General features: G+C 55.5%; 1 protein-coding gene across 1 annotated transcript in view; it reads right to left on the bottom strand.

Moving 5' to 3' along the window:
• Positions 1-20917, bottom strand: part of PRKCA (protein kinase C alpha) — a 199320-nt gene that overhangs the window by 10767 nt on the left and 167636 nt on the right. The window contains exons 9-13 of the mRNA XM_077254691.1: positions 7300-7443; positions 3948-4121; positions 2381-2472; positions 1843-1905; positions 1286-1424 (exon numbers count right to left, since the gene is read on the bottom strand). Coding sequence (XP_077110806.1) covers positions 1286-1424; positions 1843-1905; positions 2381-2472; positions 3948-4121; positions 7300-7443 — 612 coding nt within the window. The remainder of the gene's footprint in view (positions 1-1285; positions 1425-1842; positions 1906-2380; positions 2473-3947; positions 4122-7299; positions 7444-20917) is intronic.

The following is a 20917-nucleotide window of genomic DNA, read 5'->3' as shown; positions in this document are numbered from 1 at the left end:
GAGAGAAGTCAGTACATACCGTGCACCACCTCTGTGTGGCTGACAACAGAGAGTAATAGACAGTAGCCACCTGCACTACCTTACATGTAACGCTGCCCCTGATATTGCTATGATTTATGGTTGGGGGGCGAGAAATTACAACAACCCCCTTTATAACACTCTGTGGTACCGGTGTCAGGCTGCCCCATATACAGGTACACTCGTCACAGTCAGGATGAGATGTCTCACTTTGTGTAATCCTCTCGCCCCTACCTCGCCACCCCCTCCTCGCCGCCCCCTCCCCCACAGCAGGCGGTGGAGGAGTAAGCGTCAGGTGAGAGCGAAGTGCGAGGACGATAATTGTCCCCTGTGCTGAATATAGAAATCATGAGACCCGCACCCCCCACCTCCGGAAGGCAGCGCCAAAAATCAGGGACCGCCAATATACCGTAATGGGAAAAACGGCCCCAGTGGACTCACACGGTCCCACATATCACTGCCCGGACCCCCGAAGAGTGGAGAGCATGGTCTTTATATAGTAACTGGTGCCGGAGGCAGAGCCACAGTGTGCACAGCTCCCCGCACGGCCGGCGCCACCGACCCTCCCAGCACGGCCGGCGCCACTGACCCTCCCCGTATACCTGGTACTGCTGCAGACCCTGTCCGTATACCTGGTGCTGCTGCGGACCCTCCCTGTACACCTAGCGCTGCTGCGGACCCTCCCCGTATACCTGGTGCTGCTGCGGACCCTCCCTGTACACCTGGCGCTGCTGCGGACCCTCCCCGTATACCTGGCGCTGCTGCGGACCCTCCCCGTATACCTGGCGCTGCTGCGGACCCTCCCCGTATACCTGGCGCTGCTGCGGACCCTCCCCGTATACCTGGTGCTGCTGCGGACCCTCCCCGTATACCTGGTGCTGCTGCGGACCCTTCCTGTACACCTGGCGCTGCTGCGGACCCTCCCCGTATACCTGGCGCTGCTGCGGACCCTCCCCGTATACCTGGCGCTGCTGCGGACCCTCCCCGTATACCTGGCGCTGCTGCGGACCCTCCCCGTATACCTGGTGCTGCTGCGGACCCTCCCCGTATACCTGGTGCTGCTGCGGACCCTCCCCATATACCTGGTGCTGCTGCGGACCCTCCCCGTATACCTGGTGCTGCTGCGGACCCTTCCTGTACACCTGGCGCTGCGGACCCTCCCTGTCACTGCAGACCATCTCTGTACATCTGGCACTGCGGACCCTCCCCATACACCTCTGTGCTGCTGCGGCCTGACAGGTCAGCTGACTATGATGTCCAGCGTTACCTCAGGGGCGATGTAGTCGGGGGTCCCGCAGAAGGTTCGGGTGGTCACCCCGTCCACCATGTGCTCCTTACACATCCCGAAGTCTGCAATCTTTATGTGACCCTCCGAGTCCAGCATCACGTTGTCCAACTTCAGGTCTCTGTGTGAGGGAGTCACAGGGGTTAAATATTAAGTACAAAGAAAGAAAAAAAGCCAGCTCACCGATATATGCAAGAAGCACGGAACTTCGTCCTGACTCGACGTGATGCAAATCCAAGTAAAAGAGAAAAATGTTCCAGCTTCTTAGATAAAATGTAAAACTTTAATCCATCATATAAAATAGTAGAGGACACACTCCTGGGACAATGCCATATCACAGCTGTGACAAAGACCGTATGGTCGAAACACGTAGCTTTCTTCACTTGTGATATGGCATTGTCCCAGGAGTGTGTCCTCTACTATTATATATGATGGATTAAAGTTTTACATTTTATCTAAGAAGCTGGAACATTTTTCTCTTTTACAGGGGTTAAATCCAGGAGACGTCATTACCTCGGGTCCACGGGGGACGCTCTCACCTGTACACGATGCCTTTCTTGTGCAAGAAGAAGAGGCCGCCAGAGATCTCAGCCGCGTAGAACCTGGAGGGCGAGAGGTCACATGATCAGGGGCACAGACCAGAGAGGAAGGGGCGGGCCGGCACTCAGAGGGGGGACGATGGGGCGGAGCTCAGAGGAGGGGGGATGGAGCGGAGCTCATAGGGGGGACGGGGCGAAGCTCAGAGGGTGGGATAGGGTGGAGCTTGGGGGGGATAGAGCTCAGACGGGGACGAAGCTCAGAGGGGGATGGGGCGGAGCCGAGGGGGAACGGGGCGGAGCTCGGGGGGAGGGGGTTCATGGACGTGCCAACGCTCAGTGGGGGAGGGTGTTCGTGGAAGGGCCAGAGCTCAGCGGTGGTGCCGGATGTCACAGAGAACAGTCCGACCGGCCATGCTGCCTACTGCAGTTCAGCGCTTCTCCCAAAACTACTGAAACACGCTGAAATCACGCTCAGAGTTTAACCGCTGCAGAGCCAGGTAGTGCGCACAGCTCCGCAGACCTGTGGCCCCGCACTTACACCGCCTGCGGCTCCTTGAACTTTCCCACTTGCTGGATGTGATACATCAGGTCTCCTCCGTTCACGTACTCCATGACAAAGTAGAGGCGGTCCTAGGACAGAGTGGAGAGCATGAGAAACCGCGTCCCCTAACCCTGCACCCACCATCTGCCCTGCCCCTCGTGGCACGGTCCGCTCCTTGCGCCCACTGTCACCTTCCCTCACTCCTGCGCCCATCGTCCGCCCCTGCCCCCACTGTCTGCTTCCCTCACCCCTGCGTCCATCGTCCGCCTCCCTCACCCCTGCGCCCATCTTCCGCCCCTGCCCCCACTGTCCTCTTCCCTCACCCCTGCGCCCATCATCCGCCCCTGCCCTCACCTCTGCACCCATCGTCCGCCCCTGCCCCCACTGTCTGCTTCCCTCACTCCTGCGCCCATCGTCCGCTTCCCTCACCCCTGCGCCCATCATCCGCCCCTGCCCTCACCCCTGCACCCATCGTCCGCCCCTGCCCCCACTGTCTGCTTCCCTCACTCCTGCGCCCACTGTCCTCTTCCCTCACCCCTGCGCCCATCATCCGCCCCTGCCCTCACCTCTGCACCCATCGTCCGCCCCTGCCCCCACTGTCTGCTTCCCTCACTCCTGCGCCCATCGTCCGCTTCCCTCACCCCTGCGCCCATCATCCGCCCCTGCCCTCACCCCTGCACCCATCGTCCGCCCCTGCCCCCACTGTCTGCTTCCCTCACTCCTGCGCCCACTGTCTGCTTCCCTCACCCCCGCACCCATCGTCCGCCCCTGCCCTCACCCCAGCGCCCATCTTCCACCTCTGCCCCCACTGTCCACTTCCCTCACCCCTGCGTCCATAGTCCGCCCCTGCCCTCACTCCCGCGCCCCCCTAACCCATGCATCAATCGTCCGCCCCTGCCCTCACTGTCCGCTTCCCTCACCCCCGTGCCCATCTTCCGCCCCTGCCCTCACTCCCGCGCCCCCCCACCTCTGCGTCCATCGTCCGCCCCTGCCCTCACTCCCGCGCCCATCGTCCGCCCCTGCCCCCACTGTCCGCTTCCCTCACCCCTGCATCCATCGTCCGCCCCTGCCTTCACTGTCCGCTTCCCTCACCCCCGCGCCCATCTTCCGCCCCTGCCCTCACTGTCCACTTCCCTCACCCCCGCGCCCATCGTCTGCCCCTGCCCCCACTGTCCGCTTCCCTCACTCCTGCACCCATCGTCCGCCCCTGCCTTCACTGTCCGCTTCTCTCACCCCCGCGTCCATCGTCTGCCCCTGCCCTCACTCCTGCGCCCATCCTCCGCCTCTGCCCCCACTGTCCGCTTCCCTCACCCCCACACCCATCATCCCCCCTGCCCTCGCTGTCCACTTCTCTCACCCCCGCGCCCATCGTCTGCCCCTGCCCCCACTGTCCGCTTCCCTCACCCCTGCGTCCATAGTCCGCCCCTGCCCTCACTCCCGCGCCCATCGTCCGCCCCTGCCCCCACTGTCCGCTTCCCTAACCCCAACTGTCCACTTCCCTCACCCCCGCGCCCATCGTCCGCCCCTGCCCTCACTGTCCGCTTCCCTCACCCCTGCCCCTTACCACAGTCTGGAAGCAGGAGTGGAGCTGGGTGAGGAATGGCGGCTTGTCCATCAGCGCCAGCACCCGCTTCTCCACCATGGTGCACTCCACGTCGTCGTCCTGGATCACCACGTCCTTCTTCAGAATCTTGATGGCGTAAAGTTCGTCCGATCCCTTCCTTTCCGCTAACATCACCTGTGAAGAATCAGAGTCATCACAATGACCACAATACACATGGCCGGGTTCCACACTCCCGGCACAACGCAGCCGACATCTTCATCCGACCACCAAAGATCTATCACCACCTCCAACAGGAGGATCATATAGCCCCATCTAAGGACCGTGAATCCGCACCAGAGTAACTGCCTCCATCCTGATAACCTGCCTCTGAGTAACTGCCCAACCCTAATATGGGCATCATTCACCTCCATCCTAATAACCTGCCTCCGAGTAACTGCCCAACCCTAATATGGGCACCATTCACCTCCATCCTAATAACCTGCCCCCGAGTAACTGCCCAACCCTAATATGGGCATCATTCACCTCCATCCTAATAACCTGCCCCCGAGTAACTGCCCTGACCCTAATATGGGCATCATTCACCCCCATCCTAATAACCTGCCCCCGAGTAACTGCCCGACCCTAATATGGGCACCATTCACCTCCATCCTAATAACCTGCCCCCGAGTAACTGCCCAACCCTAATATGGGCATCATTCACCTCCATCCTAATAACCTGCCCCGAGGAACTGCCCCGGCCCTAATATGGGCATCATTCACCTCCATCCTAATAACCTGCCCCCGAGTAACTGCCCAACCCTAATATGGGCATCATTCACCTCCATCCTAATAACCTGCCCCGAGTAACTGCCCAACCCTAATATGGGCACCATTCACCTCCATCCTAATAACCTGCCACCGAGTAACTGCCCGACCCTAATATGGGCACCATTTACCTCATCCTAATAACCTGCCCCGGAGTAACTGCCCCGACCCTAATATGGGCACCATTCACCTTCATCCTAATAACGTGCCCCCGAGTAACTGCCCCGACCCTAATATGGGCATCATTCACCTCTATCCTAATAACCTGCCCCTGAGTAACTGCCCGACCCTAATATGGGCACCATTCACCTCCATCCTAATAACCTGCCCCGGAGTAACTGCCCCGACCCTAATATGGGCACCATTCACCTTCATCCTAATAACGTGCCCCGGAGTAACTGCCCCGACCCTAATATGGGCACCATTCACCTCCATCCTAATAACCTGCCCCGGAGTAACTGCCCCGACCCTAATATGGGCACCATTCACCTTCATCCTAATAACGTGCCCCGAGTAACTGCCCCGGCCCTAATATGGGCATCATTCACCCCCATCCTAATAACCTGCCCCCGAGTAACTGCCCTGACCCTAATATGGGCACCATTCACCTCCATCCTAATAACCTGCCCCGGAGTAACTGCCCCGACTCTAATATGGGCACCATTCACCTCCATCCTAATAACCTGCCACCGAGTAACTGCCCAACCCTAATATGGGCACCATTCACCTCCATCCTAATAACCTGCCCCGGAGTAACTGCCCTGACCCTAATATGGGCATCATTCACCCCCATCCTAATAACCTGCCCCCGAGTAACTGCCCCAACCCTAATATGGGCATCACCTCTATCCTAATAACCTGCCCCCGAGTAACTGCCCCGACCCCAATATGGGCACCATTCACCTCCATCCTAATAACCTGCCCCGGAGTAACTGCCCTGACCCTAATATGGGCATCATTCACCCCCATCCTAATAACCTGCCCCCGAGTAACTGCCCAACCCTAATATGGGCACCATTCACCTTCATCCTAATAACCTGCCCCGGAGTAACTGCCCCGACCCTAATATGGGCACCATTCACCTTCATCCTAATAACCTGCCCCTGAGTAACTGCCCTGACCCTAATATGGGCATCATTCACCCCCATCCTAATAACCTGCCCCCGAGTAACTGCCCCGACCCTAATATGGGCACCATTCACCGCCAATCCTAATAACCTGCCCCTGAGCAACTACCCGACCCTAATATGGGCATCACTTCAATCCTGATAACCTGCCCCCGAGTAACTGCCCTGGACCTAATATGGTCCATTCACCTCCATCCTGATAACCTGCCTCCGAGTAACTGCCCCAACCCTAATATGGGCACCATTCACCCCCATCCTAATAACGTGCCCCTGAGCAAATGCCCTGGCCCTACTATGGGCACCATTCACCTCCATCCTAATAACCTGCCTCCGAGTAACTGCCCGTCCCTAATATGGGCACCATTCACCTCCATCCTAATAACCTGCCCCCGAGTAACTGCCCAACCCTAATATGGGCACCATTCACCTCCATCCTGATAACCTGCCTCCGAGTAACTGCCCCAACCCTAATATGGGCACCATTCACCCCCATCCTAATAACGTGCCCCTGAGCAAATGCCCTGGCCCTACTATGGGCACCATTCACCTCCATCCTAATAACCTGCCCCCGAGTAACTGCCCAACCCTAATATGGGCACCATTCACCTCCATCCTAATAACCTGCCCCCGAGTAACTGCCCAACCCTAATATGGGCACCATTCACCTCCATCCTAATAACCTGCCCCCACCCTAATATGGGCACCATTCACCTCCATCCTAATAACCTGCCCCCGAGTAACTGCCCAACCCTAATATGGGCACCATTCACCTCCATCCTAATAACCTGCCCCCGAGTAACTGCCCCGACCCTAATATGGGCACCATTCACCTCCATCCTAATAACCTGCCCCGAGTAACTGCCCCGACCCTAATATGGGCATCATTCACCCCCATCCTAATAACCTGCCCCCGAGTAACTGCCCCGACCCGAATATGGGCACCATTCACCTCCATCCTAATAACTTGCCCCCGAGTAACTGCCCGTCCCTAATATGGGCACCATTCACCTGCATCCTAATAACCTGCCTCCGAGTAACTTCCCGGCCCCTGAGTACCTTCCCCACCTTTGAATTACCTCCCCTCACATGACTAAATTCCCTGCCCCTGAGTTACCTTCTCGCTCCCCCAAGTTACATCCCCGGCCCCCTGGAGTAAATTCCCTGCCCCCGAGTTACCTCCCCGTCCCCCGGAGAAACTTCACCCCCCCCCCGTTACCTCCCCCCCCCCCCCCCCGAAGTAACTTCCCCGCCCCCGGGTTACCTTCCCGCTCCCCCAAGTTACCTCCCCGTCCCCCCTGGAGTAACTTCACCGCCCCCCGGAGTAACTTCCTGCTCCCCCCAGTTACCTTCCCCCCCCTTCCCCCCGGAGTAAATTCCCCACCCCCGAGTTACCTCCCCGCCCCCTCGGGTCGGCTCCGCACCTTTCCAAAGCTTCCCTTGCCGAGCACCATGAGAAAGGTGAAGTCTGTGAGCTTGACGCTGTCGACGTTATTGGAGGGGACATACGGCTTGCGCTCCTCGGCCGGGCTGATCACCTTGTTACCTGCGGGACCCAGTTTGGCTTTCTGTGAAATAAAAAAAAGGAGACAGATCGTCAGCCGGAGCAGCGGCACTGCAGCCATTACTGTGGGGGGCTCCTTCTAGCACTGCTGGAGCCGGGGGAAGGTGCTGCCCCATCAGTCAGCACAAGCTCTGTGCCCCCATCGCGCCCATGCACTGAGCCCCCCATGCAGTTTAGTAGCTATTACCGCTGACCTTCCCCATCACATGACCACAGCTCCGCCATCTTCACCCTGAAGTGGCAGGTGAATGGATACCATGAGGTTGACTTCCTGTAAACAGCAGCTCCCCCTATTGGTGGGAAGGTGTTCTGCGGGCCGACCGTGATGGGGACAAGACCAGCTGGAGGGAATCTCGCCGAGGAAATCCCTCGTTGTATGAGGAAAGTCAGGCAGGAGAAACAGAATGCTGCCCGGGAGACAGAAGTAATAACCGAGGGCTCGGAAACATCGTCTGCCTCCTGCAGAGAACAGGACGCCGCGTGCACCAGCCATATAGACACGGTCTACAGGCAGCGGACAGTGGGGGTGAAAGACTGAACAGCGCCATCTAGTGCACGTTTCCTAACGCACGACTTCTGCTGCCCCCTAGTGCCTACTGCCCCATCGGTGGGCAGGACCTCTGCTGCTCCCTAGTGCCCGTTACCCCATCTGTGCTGCAGGACCTCTGCTGCCCCCTAGTGCCCGTTACCCCATCTGTGCTGCAGGACCTCTGCTGCCCCCTAGTGCCTGCTGCCTCTCTATCTGCCCCATATGTGCTGCAGGACCTCTGCTGCCTTATCTGTGCTGCAACCTAGTGCCTACTGCCCCATCTGTGCTACACCCTAGTGGCCGCTGACCCATTTGTGGTGCACCCTAGTGCCCGCTGCCCCATCTGTGCTGCACCCTAGTGCCCGCTGCCCCATCTGTGCTGCACCCTAGTGGCCGCTGCCCCATCTGTGCTGCACCCTAGTGGCCGCTGCCCCATCTGTGCTGCAACCTAGTGCCCGCTGCCCCATCTGTGCTGCACCCTAGTGCCCGCTGCCCCATCTCTGCTGCAACCTAGTGCCTGCTGCCACATCTGTGCTGCACCCTAGTACCCGCTGCCCCATCTGTGCTGCAGGACCTCTGCTGTCCCCTAGTGGCCGCTGCCCCATCTGTGCTGCAGGACCTCTGCTGTCCCCTAGTGGCCGCTGCCCCATCTGTGCTGTAGGACCTCTGCTGCCCCATCTGTGCCGTAGGACCTCTGCTGCCCCATCTGTGCCGTAGGACCTCTGCTGCCCCCTAGTGCCCGCTGCCCCATTTGTGCTGCAGGACGTCTGATGCCCCATCTGTGCTGCAGGACCTCTGCTGCCCCCTAGCACCCGCTGCCCCATCTGTGCTGCAGGACCTCTGCAGCCCCCTAGTGCCCGCTGCCCCATTTGTGCTGCAGGACGTCTGATGCCCCATCTGTGCTGCAGGACCTCTGCTGCCCCCTAGTGCCCGCTGCCCCATCTATGCCATAGGATCTCTGCTGCCAGGTGATGGAGTATTAGGAACAGTGCTCTCCTCCACTCTCTGCTGCCCCCAGTGGAGGAAACATAGAATAACGCAATACAGTGGAGACTGCTTGTGAAGCGGAGCTCAGGGCCACCCCCTTACACTGGGTCTATTGCTCTCTGTTAGCTGCCGCCTGAAGGAGGGTAATAAAGTATAAGAAAACCTGTAGGTTGTGAGGAAAAAGGCTGCTCCAATGTATCGATCTAAGTAATCCGGGCACTGATACATTGTAACAGACCATCAGGTCAGGGGAGATTTTTGCTGCTGTTCAATCCACGGGATACGCTGGCTGACAACTTCTCTATATGTGGCATTAGGCAGCAGTTAGTTGTCAGCAGCCATTACTGTAGTTTGCCGGAAGCTGAGCTGTGTTATACATGCGAGCGGTGGGGAGTGCGGGGACCTCCAACATGAAGTCTCCCCCTGACAACAGGTCTGACAACCTGTCTGCAGGGTATGAGGGGGTCCACACCTGTCTGCAGGACTCCTCCCACATCTGGACATCCCAACCACCACGTCTTACTGTGACATGATCCTTAAAGAGAATCTGACCCCAGAATGGGACTTCAGGGGTCAATCAATACACAGGATATTCATGGGGAAAGTTCACTTTAAGATCAGCATCATCTATGGTGGCAATGGGAAGCGGACGAGCAGCACTCGTACAGTGGGGTCAAGGGTCACAGCAGCACTCGTAGAGAAGAGTCATTAAGGGTCACAGAAGCACTCGTAGGGGAGGGTTCGAGTTTCACAGCAGCACTCAGAGAGTCATTAAGGGTCACAGCAGCACTCGAAAAGAAGGGTCGAGGGTCACAGCAGAACTCAAAAAGAATGGTCGAGGGTCACAGCAGCACTCGAAAAGAAGGGTCGAGGGTCACAGCAGCACTCGAAAAGGGTCGAGGGTCATAGCAGCACTCAAAAAGAAGGGTCAAGGGTCACACTAGCACTCGAACAGAAGGGTTAAAGGCCACAGAAGCACTCGTACAGAGGGGTCAAGGGTCACAGAAGCACTCGAAGAGATGGGTTATTGAGGGTCATAGCAGCACTCGTACAGAATGGTCATTAAGGGTCAAAGCAGCACTCAAAAAGGGTCAGGGGGTCAGGGTTCACAGCACTTGTAGAAATTAATCAATCAGGTTCACTGCAGTACTCGGTATAGAATGGCTCAGGGTCACAGCAACATTTGTATAGAAGGGTCGGCGTCACAGCAGCAGTAGTATAGAAGGGTCGGGAGTCACAGCAGCAGTGGTATAGATGGGTCGGGTGTCACATCAGCAGTTGTAGAGAAGGGTTGGGGTCACAGCAGCAGTACTAAAGAAGGATTGGGATCACAGCAGCAGTAGTATAGAAGGGTCGGGGTCACAGCAGCAGTAGTATAGAAGGGTCGGGGTCACAGCAGCAGTGGTATAGATGGGTCGGGTGTCACATCAGCAGTTGTAGAGAAGGGTTGGGGTCACAGCAGCAGTACTAAAGAAGGATTGGGATCACAGCAGCAGTAGTATAGAAGGGTCGGGGTCACAGCAGCAGTAGTATAGAAGGGTCGGGGTCACAGCAGCAGTAGTATAGAAGGGTCGTGGGTCACAGCACTAGCAGTAGAGAAGGGTCGGGGTTCACAACAGCAATAGTAGAGAAGGGTCAGGTCACAGCAGCAGTAGTAGAGAAGGGTCGGGATTGACAGCAGCAGAAGTAGAGAAGGGTCGGGGTCACAGCAGCAGTAGTATAGAAGGGTCGGGATTCACAGCAGCAGAAGTAGAGAAGGGTCAGGGTCACAGCAGCAGTAGTATAGAAGGGTCGGGGTCACAGCAGCAGTAGCAGAGAAGGGTTGGGGTCACAGCAGCAGTAGTAGAAAAGGGTCGGAGTCACAGCAGCAGTAGTATAGAAGGGTCGGGGTCACAGCAGCAGTAGCAGAGAAGGGTTGGGGTCACAGAGGCAGTACTAGAGAAGGATTGGGGTCACAGCAGCAGTAGTATACAAGGGTTGGGGTCACAGCAGCAGTAGTATAGAAGGGTCGGGGTCACAGCAGCAGTAGTATAGAGGGGTCGGGGTTCCAGCAGCAGTAGTATAGAAGGGTCGCGGGTCACAGCACTAGTAGTAGAGAAGGGTCGGGGTTCATAGCAGCAATAGAAGAGAAGGGTAGGGTCACAGCAGCAGTAGTAGAGAAGGGTCGGGGTCACAGCAGCAGTAGTATAGAAGGTTTGGGGGTCAGATCAGCAGTAGTACAGAAGGGTCGAGGGTCACAGCAGTAGTCTAGAAGGGTTGGGGTCACAGTAGAAGAGAAGGGACGGGTCACAGCAGCAGTAGTGTAGAAGTTTCGGGGGTCACAGCAGTATTAGAGAAAGGTCGGTTCACAGCAGATAGAAGGGTCAGGGTCACAGCAGCAGTAGTGAAGGATCGGGAGTCACAGCAGCAGTAGTATAGAAGGTTCAGGGGTCACAGCAGTAATACAGAAGAGTCGGTGTTCACAGCAGCAGTAGTAGAGAAAAGTCGGGGGACCACAGCAGCAGTAGTAGAGAAGGGTAGAGGTCACAGCAGCAGTAGTAGAGAAGGGTCGGCGTCACAGGAGTAGTACAGAAGGGTCGGGGGTCACAGCAGCAGTAGTAGAGAAAGGTCGGTTCACAGCAGCAGATAGAAGGGTCAGGGTCACAGCAGCAGTAGTGGAGAAGGGTCGGGGGTCACAGCAGCAGTAGTATAGAAGGTTCAGGGGTAACAGCAGTAGTATAGAAGGGTCGGTGTTCACAGTAGCAGTAGTATAGAAGGGTCGGGGGTCACATCAGCAGTTGTAGAGAAGGGTCAGGGTCACAGCAGTAATACAGAAGGGTCGGGGGTCACATCAGCAGTTGTAGAGAAGGGTCGGGGTCACAGCAGTAATACAGAAGGGTCGGGGGTCACAGCAGCAGTAATATAGAAGGTTCGGGGGTCACAGCAGCAGTAGTAGGGAAGTGTCAGGGACCACAGCAGCAGTAGTAGAGAAGGGTCAGGCTCACAGCAGCAGTAGTAGAGAAGGATCGGAGTCACAGCAGCAGTAGTAGAGAAGGGTCGGAGTCACAGCAGCAGTAGTAGAGAAGGGTAGGGGTCACAGCAGCAGCAGTAGAGAAGGGTCGTGGTCACAGTAGCAGTAGTAGAGAAGGGTCGGGGTCACAGCAGCAGTAGTAGAGAAGGGTAGGGGTCACAGCAGCAGTAGTAGAGAAGGGTAGGGGTCACAGCAGCAGTAGTAGAGAAGGGTCAGGCTCACAGCAGCAGTAGTAGAGAAGGGTGAGGCTCACAGCAGCAGTAGTAGAGAAGGGTCGGAGTCACAGCAGCAGTAGTAGAGAAGGGTCGGGGTTCATAGCAGCAATAGAAGAGAAGGGTAGGGTCACAGCAGCAGTAGTAGAGAAGGGTCGGGGTCACAGCAGCAGTAGTATAGAAGGTTTGGGGGTCAGATCAGCAGTAGTACAGAAGGGTCGAGGGTCACAGCAGTAGTCTAGAAGGGTTGGGGTCACAGTAGAAGAGAAGGGACGGGTCACAGCAGCAGTAGTGTAGAAGTTTCGGGGGTCACAGCAGTATTAGAGAAAGGTCGGTTCACAGCAGATAGAAGGGTCAGGGTCACAGCAGCAGTAGTGAAGGATCGGGAGTCACAGCAGCAGTAGTATAGAAGGTTCAGGGGTCACAGCAGTAATACAGAAGAGTCGGTGTTCACAGCAGCAGTAGTAGAGAAAAGTCGGGGGACCACAGCAGCAGTAGTAAAGAAGGGTAGAGGTCACAGCAGCAGTAGTAGAGAAGGGTCGGCGTCACAGGAGTAGTACAGAAGGGTCGGGGGTCACAGCAGCAGTAGTAGAGAAAGGTCGGTTCACAGCAGCAGATAGAAGGGTCAGGGTCACAGCAGCAGTAGTGGAGAAGGGTCGGGGGTCACAGCAGCAGTAGTATAGAAGGTTCAGGGGTAACAGCAGTAGTATAGAAGGGTCGGTGTTCACAGTAGCAGTAGTATAGAAGAGTCGGGGGTCACATCAGCAGTTGTAGAGAAGGGTCAGGGTCACAGCAGTAATACAGAAGGGTCGGGGGTCACATCAGCAGTTGTAGAGAAGGGTCGGGGTCACAGCAGTAATACAGAAGGGTCGGGGGTCACAGCAGCAGTAATATAGAAGGTTCGGGGGTCACAGCAGCAGTAGTAGGGAAGTGTCAGGGACCACAGCAGCAGTAGTAGAGAAGGGTCAGGCTCACAGCAGCAGTAGTAGAGAAGGATCGGAGTCACAGCAGCAGTAGTAGAGAAGGGTCGGAGTCACAGCAGCAGTAGTAGAGAAGGGTAGGGGTCACAGCAGCAGCAGTAGAGAAGGGTCGTGGTCACAGTAGCAGTAGTAGAGAAGGGTCGGGGTCACAGCAGCAGTAGTAGAGAAGGGTAGGGGTCACAGCAGCAGTAGTAGAGAAGGGTAGGGGCCACAGCAGCAGTAGTAGAGAAGGGTCAGGCTCACAGCAGCAGTAGTAGAGAAGGGTGAGGCTCACAGCAGCAGTAGTAGAGAAGGGTCGGAGTCACAGCAGCAGTAGTAGAGAAGGGTCGGAGTCACAGCAGCAGTAGTAGAGAAGGGTCGGAGTCACAGCAGCAGTAGTAGAGAAGGGTCGGAGGTCACAGCAGCAGTAGTAGAGAAGGGTCGGAGTCACAGCAGCAGTAGTAGAGAAGGGTCGGAGTCACAGCAGCAGTAGTAGAGAAGGGTCGGGGTCACAGCAGCAGTAGTAGAGAAGGATCGGAGTCACAGCAGCAGTAGTAGAGAAGGGTAGGGGTCACAGCAGCAGTAGTATAGAAGGGTCAGGGTCACAGCAGCAGTAGTAGAGAAGGGTCAGGGTCACAGCAGCAGTAGCAGAGAAGGGTTGGGGTCACAGAGGCAGTACTAGAGAAGGATTGGGGTCACAGCAGCAGTAGTACACAAGGGTTGGGGTCACAGCAGCAGTAGTAGAGAAGGGTCGGGGTCACAGCAGCAGTAGTAGAGAAGGATCGGAGTCACAGCAGCAGTAGTAGAGAAGGGTAGGGGTCACAGCAGCAGTAGTATAGAAGGGTCAGGGTCACAGCAGCAGTAGTATAGAAGGGTCATGGTCACAGCAGCAGTAGTATAGAGTGGTCGGGGTTCCAGCAGCAGTAGTAGAGAAGGGTCGGGGTCAAAGCAGCAGTAGTAGAGAAGGGTCGGGGTCACATCAGCAGTAGTAGAGAAAGGTAGGGGTCACAGCAGCAGTAGTAGAGAAGGGTAGGGGTCACAGCAGCAGTAGAGAAGGGTTGAGGGCCACAGGAGCAGTAGTAGAGAAGGCTCTGGAGTCACAGCAGCAGTAGTATAGAAGGGTCAGGGTCACAGCAGCAGTAGTAGAGAAGGGTCAGGGTCACAGCAGCAGTAGCAGAGAAGGGTCAGGGTCACAGCAGCAGTAGCAGAGAAGGGTTGGGGTCACAGAGGCAGTACTAGAGAAGGATTGGGGTCACAGCAGCAGTAGTATACAAGGGTTGGGGTCACAGCAGTAGTAGCATAGAAGGGTCAGGGTCACAGCAGCAGTAGTATAGAGTGGTCGGGGTTCCAGCAGCAGTAGTATAGAAGGGTCGCGGGTCACAGCACTAGTAGTAGAGAAGGGTCAGGTCGCAGCAGCAGTAGTAGAGAAGGGTCGGGGTCACAGCAGCAGTAGTATAGAAGGTTTGGGGGTCACATCAGCAGTAGTATAGAAGGGTCGAGGGTCACAGCAGTAGTATAGAAGGGTTGGGGGTCACAGTAGCAGAGAAGGGACGGGTCACAGCAGCAGTAGTGTAGAAGTTTCGGGGTTCACAGCAGTAGTACAGAAGGGTCGGGGGTCACAGCAGCAGTAATATAGAAGGTTCGGGGGTCACAGTAGCAGTAGTAGGGAAGAGTCAGGGACCACAGCAGCAGTAGTAGAGAAGGGTCAGGCTCACAGCAGCAGTAGTAGAGAAGGGTCAGGCTCACAGCAGCAGTAGTAGAGAAGGGTCGGGGTCACAGCAGCAGTAGTAGAGAAGGGTCGGAGTCACAGCAGCAGTAGTAGAGAAGGGGAGGGGTCACAGCAGCAGTAGTAGAGAAGGATCAGGCTCACAGCAGCAGTAGTAGAGAAGGGTCAGGCTCGCAATAGCAGTAGTAGAGAAGGGTCGGAGTCACAGCAGCAGTAGTAGAGAAGGGTAGGGGTCACAGCAGCAGTAGTAGAGAAGGGTTGAGGGTCACAGCAGCAGTAGTAGAGAAGGGTTGAGGGTCACAGCAGCAGTAGTAGAGAAGGGTCTGGAGTCACAGTAGCAGTAGTAGAGAAGGGTCAGGGTCACAGCAGCAGTAGCAGAGAAGGGTTGGGGTCACAGAGGCAGTACTAGAGAAGGATTGGGGTCACAGCAGCAGTAGTATAGAGGGGTCGGGGTTCCAGCAGCAGTAGTATAGAAGGGTCGCGGGTCACAGCATTAGTAGTAGAGAAGGGTCGGGGTTCATAGCAGCAAAAGTAGAGAAGGGTCGGGTCACAGCAGCAGTAGTAGAGAAGGGTCGGGGTCACAGCAGCAGTAGTATAGAAGGTTTGGGGGTCATATCAGCAGTAGTATAGAAGGGTCGAGGGTCACAGCAGTAGTATAGAAGGGTTGGGGTCACAGTAACAGAGAAGAGACGGGTCACAGCAGCAGTATTGTAGAAGTTTCGGGGGTCACAGCAGTACAGAAGGGTTGGGGGTCACAGCAGCAGTAATATAGAAGGTTCGGGGGTCACAGCAGCAGTAGTAGAGAAAGGTCGGTTCACAGCAGCAGATAGAAGGGTCAGGGTCACAGCAGCAGTAGTGAAGGGTCGGGGGTCACAGCAGCAATAGTATAGAAGGTTCAGGGGTCACAGCAGTAGTATAGAAGCGTCGGTGTTCACAGCAGCAGTAGTAGAGAAAAGTTGGGGACCACAGCAGCAGTAGTGGAGAAGGGTCGGGGGTCACAGCAGCAGTAGCATAGAAGGTTCAGGGGTCACAGCAGTAGTATAGAAGGGTCAGGGGTCACATCAGCAGTTGTAGAGAAGGGTCAGGGTCACAGCAGTAATATGGAAGGGTCGGGGGTCACATCAGCAGTTGTAGAGAAGGGTCGGGGTCACAGCAATAACACAGAAGGGTCGGGGGTCACAGCAGCAGTAATATAGAAGGTTCGGGGGTCACAGTAGTAGTAGTAGGGAAGAGTCAGGGACCACAGCAGCAGTAGTAGAGAAGGGTCAGGCTCACAGCAGCAGTAGTAGAGAAGGGTCGGAGTCACAGCAGCAGTAGTAGAGAAGGGTCGGGGTCACAGCAGCAGTAGTAGAGAAGGGTCTGGAGTCACAGCAGCAGTAGTATAGAAGGGTCAGGGTCACAGCAGCAGTAGTAGAGAAGGGTCAGGGTCACAGCAGCAGTAGCAGAGAAGGGTTGGGGTCACAAAGGCAGTACTAGAGAAGGATTGGGGTCACAGCAGCAGTAGTATACAAGGGTTGGGGTCACAGCAGTAGTAGCATAAAAGGGTCATGGTCACAGCAGCAGTAGTATAGAGTGGTCGGGGTTCCAGCAGCAGTAGTAGAGAAGGGTCGGGGTCAAAGCAGCAGTAGTAGAGAAGGGTCGGGGTCACATCAGCAGTAGTAGAGAAGGGTAGGGGTCACAGCAGCAGTAGTAGAGAAGGGTAGGGGTCACAGCAGCAGTAGAGAAGGGTTGAGGGTCACAGCAGCAGTAGTAGAGAAGGGTCTGGAGTCACAGCAGCAGTAGTAGAGAAGGGTCTGGAGTCACAGCAGCAGTAGTAGAGAAGGGTCAGGGTCACAGCAGCAGTAGCAGAGAAGGGTTGGGGTTACAGCAGCAGTAGCAGAGAAGGGTTGGGGTCACAAAGGCAGTACTAGAGAAGGATTGGGGTCACAGCAGCAGTAGTATACAAGGGTTGGGGTCACAGCAGTAGTAGCATAGAAGGGTCATGGTCACAGCAGCAGTAGTACAGAGTGGTCGGGGTTCCAGCAGCAGTAGTAGAGAAGGGTCGGGGTCAAAGCAGCAGTAGTAGAGAAGGATCGGGGTCACATCAGCAGTAGTAGAGAAGGGTAGGGGTCACAGCAGCAGTAGTAGAGAAGGGTAGGGGTCACAGCAGCAGTAGAGAAGGGTTGAGGGTCACAGCAGCAGTAGTAGAGAAGGGTCTGGAGTCACAGCAGCAGTAGTATAGAAGGGTCAGGGTCACAGCAGCAGTAGTAGAGAAGGGTCAGGGTCACAGCAGCAGTAGTAGAGAAGGGTCAGGGTCACAGCAGCAGTAGCAGAGAAGGGTTGGGGTCACAGAGGCAGTACTAGAGAAGGATTGGGGTCACAGCAGCAGTAGTATACAAGGGTTGGGGTCACAGCAGTAGTAGCATAGAAGGGTCAGGGTCACAGCAGCAGTAGTATACAGTGGTCGGGGTTCCAGCAGCAGTAGTATAGAAGGGTCGCGGGTCACAGCACTAGTAGTAGAGAAGGGTCAGGTCACAGCAGCAGTAGTAGAGAAGGGTCGGGGTCACAGCAGCAGTAGTATAGAAGGTTTGGGGGTCATATCAGCAGTAGTATAGAAGAGTCGAGGGTCACAGCAGTAGTATAGAAGGGTTGGGGGTCACAGTAGCAGAGAAGGGACGGGTCACAGCAGCAGTAGTGTAGAAGTTTCGGGGGTCACAGCAGTAGTACAGAAGGGTCGAGGGTCACAGCAGCAGTAATATAGAAGGTTCGGGGGTCACATTAGCAGTAGTAGGGAAGAGTCAGGGACCACAGCAGCAGTAGTAGAGAAGGGTCAGGCTCACAGCAGCAGTAGTAGACAAGGGTCGGAGTCACAGCAGCAGTAGTAGAGAAGGGTCGAGGTCACAGCAGCAGTAGTAGAGAAGGGTCGGAGTCACAGCAGAAGTAGTAGAGAAGGGGAGGGGTCACAGCAGCAGTAGTAGAGAAGGATCAGGCTCACAGCAGCAGTAGTAGAGAAGGGTCAGGCTCGCAATAGCAGTAGTAGAGAAGGGTCGGAGTCACAGCAGCAGTAGTAGAGAAGGGTAGGGGTCACAGCAGCAGTAGTAGAGAAGGGTTGAGGGTCACAGCAGCAGTAGTAGAGAAGGGTTGAGGGTCACAGCAGCAGTAGTAGAGAAGGGTTGAGGGTCACAGCAGCAGTAGTAGAGAAGGGTCTGGAGTCACAGCAGCAGTAGTATAGAAGGGTCAGGGTCACAGCAGCAGTAGTAGAGAAGGGTCAGGGTCACAGCAGCAGTAGCAGAGAAGGGTTGGGGTCACAGAGGCAGTACTAGAGAAGGATTGGGGTCACAGCAGCAGTAGTATACAAGGGTTGGGGTCACAGCAGTAGTAGCATAGAAGGGTCAGGGTCACAGCAGTAGTATAGAGGGGTCGGGGTTCCAGCAGCAGTAGTATAGAAGGATCGCGGGTCACAGCACTAGTAGTAGAGAAGGGTCGGGGTTCATAGCAGCAAAAGTAGAGAAGGGTCGGGTCACAGCAGCAGTAGTATAGAAGGTTTGGAGGTCATATCAGCAGTAGTATAGAAGGGTCGAGGGTCACAGCAGTAGTATAGAAGGGTTGGGGTCACAGTAGCAGAGAAGAGACGGGTCACAGCAGCAGTATTGTAGAAGTTTCGGGGGTCACAGCAGTACAGAAGGGTTGGGGGTCACAGCAGCAGTAATATAGAAGGTTCGGGGGTCACAGCAGCAGTAGTAGAGAAAGGTCGGTTCACAGCAGCAGATAGAAGGTTCAGGGGTCACAGCAGTAGTATAGAAGCGTCGGTGTTCACAGCAGCAGTAGTAGAGAAAAGTTGGGGACCACAGCAGCAGTAGTGGAGAAGGGTCGGGGGTCACAGCAGCAGTAGCATAGAAGGTTCAGGGGTCACAGCAGTAGTATAGAAGGGTCGGTGTTCACAGCAGCAGTAGTATAGAAGGGTCGGGGGTCACATCAGCAGTTGTAGAGAAGGGTCGGGGTCACAGCAGTAATACAGAAGGGTCGGGGGTCACATCAGCAGTTGTAGAGAAGGGTCGGGGTCACAGCAGTAACACAGAAGGGTCGGGGGTCACAACAGCAGTAATATAGAAGGTTCGGGGGTCACAGTAGCAGTAGTAGGGAAGAGTCAGGGACCACAGCAGCAGTAGTAGAGAAGGGTCAGGCTCACAGCAGCAGTAGTAGAGAAGGGTCGGAGTCACAGCAGCAGTAGTAGAGAAGGGTCGGGGTCACAGCAGCAGTAGTAGAGAAGAGTTGGGGTCACAGCAGCAGTAGTAGAGAAGGGTCGGAGTCACAGCAGCAGTAGTAGAGAAGGGTCGGAGTCACAGCAGCAGTAGTAGAGAAGGGTAGGGATCACAGCAGCAGTAGTAGAGAAGGATCATGCTCACAGCAGCAGTAGTAGAGAAGGGTCGAAGTTACAGCAGCAGTAGTAGAGAAGGGTCGGGGTCACAGCAGCAGTAGTAGAGAAGGTTCGGAGTCACAGCAGCAGTAGTAGAGAAGGGTAGGGGTCACAGCAGCAGTAGTAGAGAAGGGTCAGGCTCACAGCAGCAGTAGTAGAGAAGGGTCGGGGTCACAGCAGCAGTAGTAGAGAAGGGTCGGGGTCACAGCAGCAGTAGTAGAGAAGGTTCGGAGTCACAGCAGCAGTAGTAGAGAAGGGTAGGGGTCACAGCAGCAGTAGTAGAGAAGGGTCAGGCTCACAGCAGCAGTAGTAGAGAAGGGTCGGGGTCACAGCAGCAGTAGTAGAGACGGGTCGGGGTCACAGCAGCAGTAGTAGAGAAGGGTCGGAGTCACAGCAGCAGTAGTAGAGAAGGGTAGGGGTCACAGCAGCAGTAGAGAAGGGTCAGGCTCACAGCAGCAGTAGTAGAGAAGGGTTGAGGGTCACAGCAGCAGTAGTAGAGAAGGGTTGAGGGTCACAGCAGCAGTAGTAGAGAAGGGTTGAGGGTCACAGCAGCAGTAGTAGAGAAGGGTCTGGAGTCACAGCAGCAGTAGTAGAGAAGGGTCTGGAGTCACAGCAGCAGTAGTATAGAAGGGTCAGGGTCACAGCAGCAGTAGTAGAGAAGGGTCAGGGTCACAGCAGCAGTAGCAGAGAAGGGTTGGGGTCACAGAGGCAGTACTAGAGAAGGGTCTGGGTCACAGCAGCAGTAGTAGAGAACAGTCTGGGTCACAGCAGCAGTAGTAGAGAAAGGTAGGGGTCACAGCAGCAGTAGTAGAGAAGGGTAGGGGTCACAGCAGCAGTAGTAGAGAAGGGTTGAGGGTCACAGCAGCAGTAGTAGAGAAGGGTTGAGGGTCACAGCAGCACTCGTACAGAAGGGTTGGGGGTCACAGCAGACGTGTTATTCGGAAGGCATGCAAACCATCTTACTTCCATGGCTAGGGACGCACCTTATCCTGCGCCGGCCTTTTGCCCTGTAACCATAGGGAGAGAATCTAGATTTTAGCCCTCCGAGCTCATCTTAAAGGAGAATTCTACCTGCGTGTGCACACAGAAAACTTTACCTGTTACCTCCGGAAATCCTGCACCCTAAACCCCTATAATGAGTGCGACAATTATCACTGTCCCCACCCCCGGTTACAATAGCACAGGACAGATTATATAGACGTCTCCGCCACCGTGTCACCCACTGTCCTGCACACATCTCACAAATCAATGAATTATAAAAAGTCTGAAGGTTGAAAATTACTTGAATTTGCTTTTTTTATGCTTGAAGACAGAACGGCGGATTTGTGGAGCATTAATAAAGACAGCGGCGGCTGCAGAATAATATGATGGATTCTCCATGATCCATAATTGGGGTCTTACTCCCTCTGGTGGTGAATTCATCGAACTGCAGCACGGCATCTGCTCTGCATATATGAGCGGGGATGTGAAATCTGGCTGTATGTATGGACAGCTGTATGAGTGGCTGAATAATGTATGGTGTATATATGAGTGGGTGTATGATATCTTGCCGTATGTACGGGCAGGTGTATGATGTATGGCTATATGTATGATGGGATGTATGATGTATGGCTGTATGTATGATGGGATGTATGGCTGTATGTATAAGTGGGTGTATGA

Source organism: Ranitomeya variabilis, chromosome 4 (genome assembly GCF_051348905.1).
Source record: "Ranitomeya variabilis isolate aRanVar5 chromosome 4, aRanVar5.hap1, whole genome shotgun sequence".
Lineage (NCBI taxonomy): Eukaryota > Metazoa > Chordata > Amphibia > Anura > Dendrobatidae > Ranitomeya > Ranitomeya variabilis.
The sequence above is the reverse complement of the archived record's forward strand: the minus strand, read 5'-3'. Positions and strand labels throughout refer to the sequence as shown.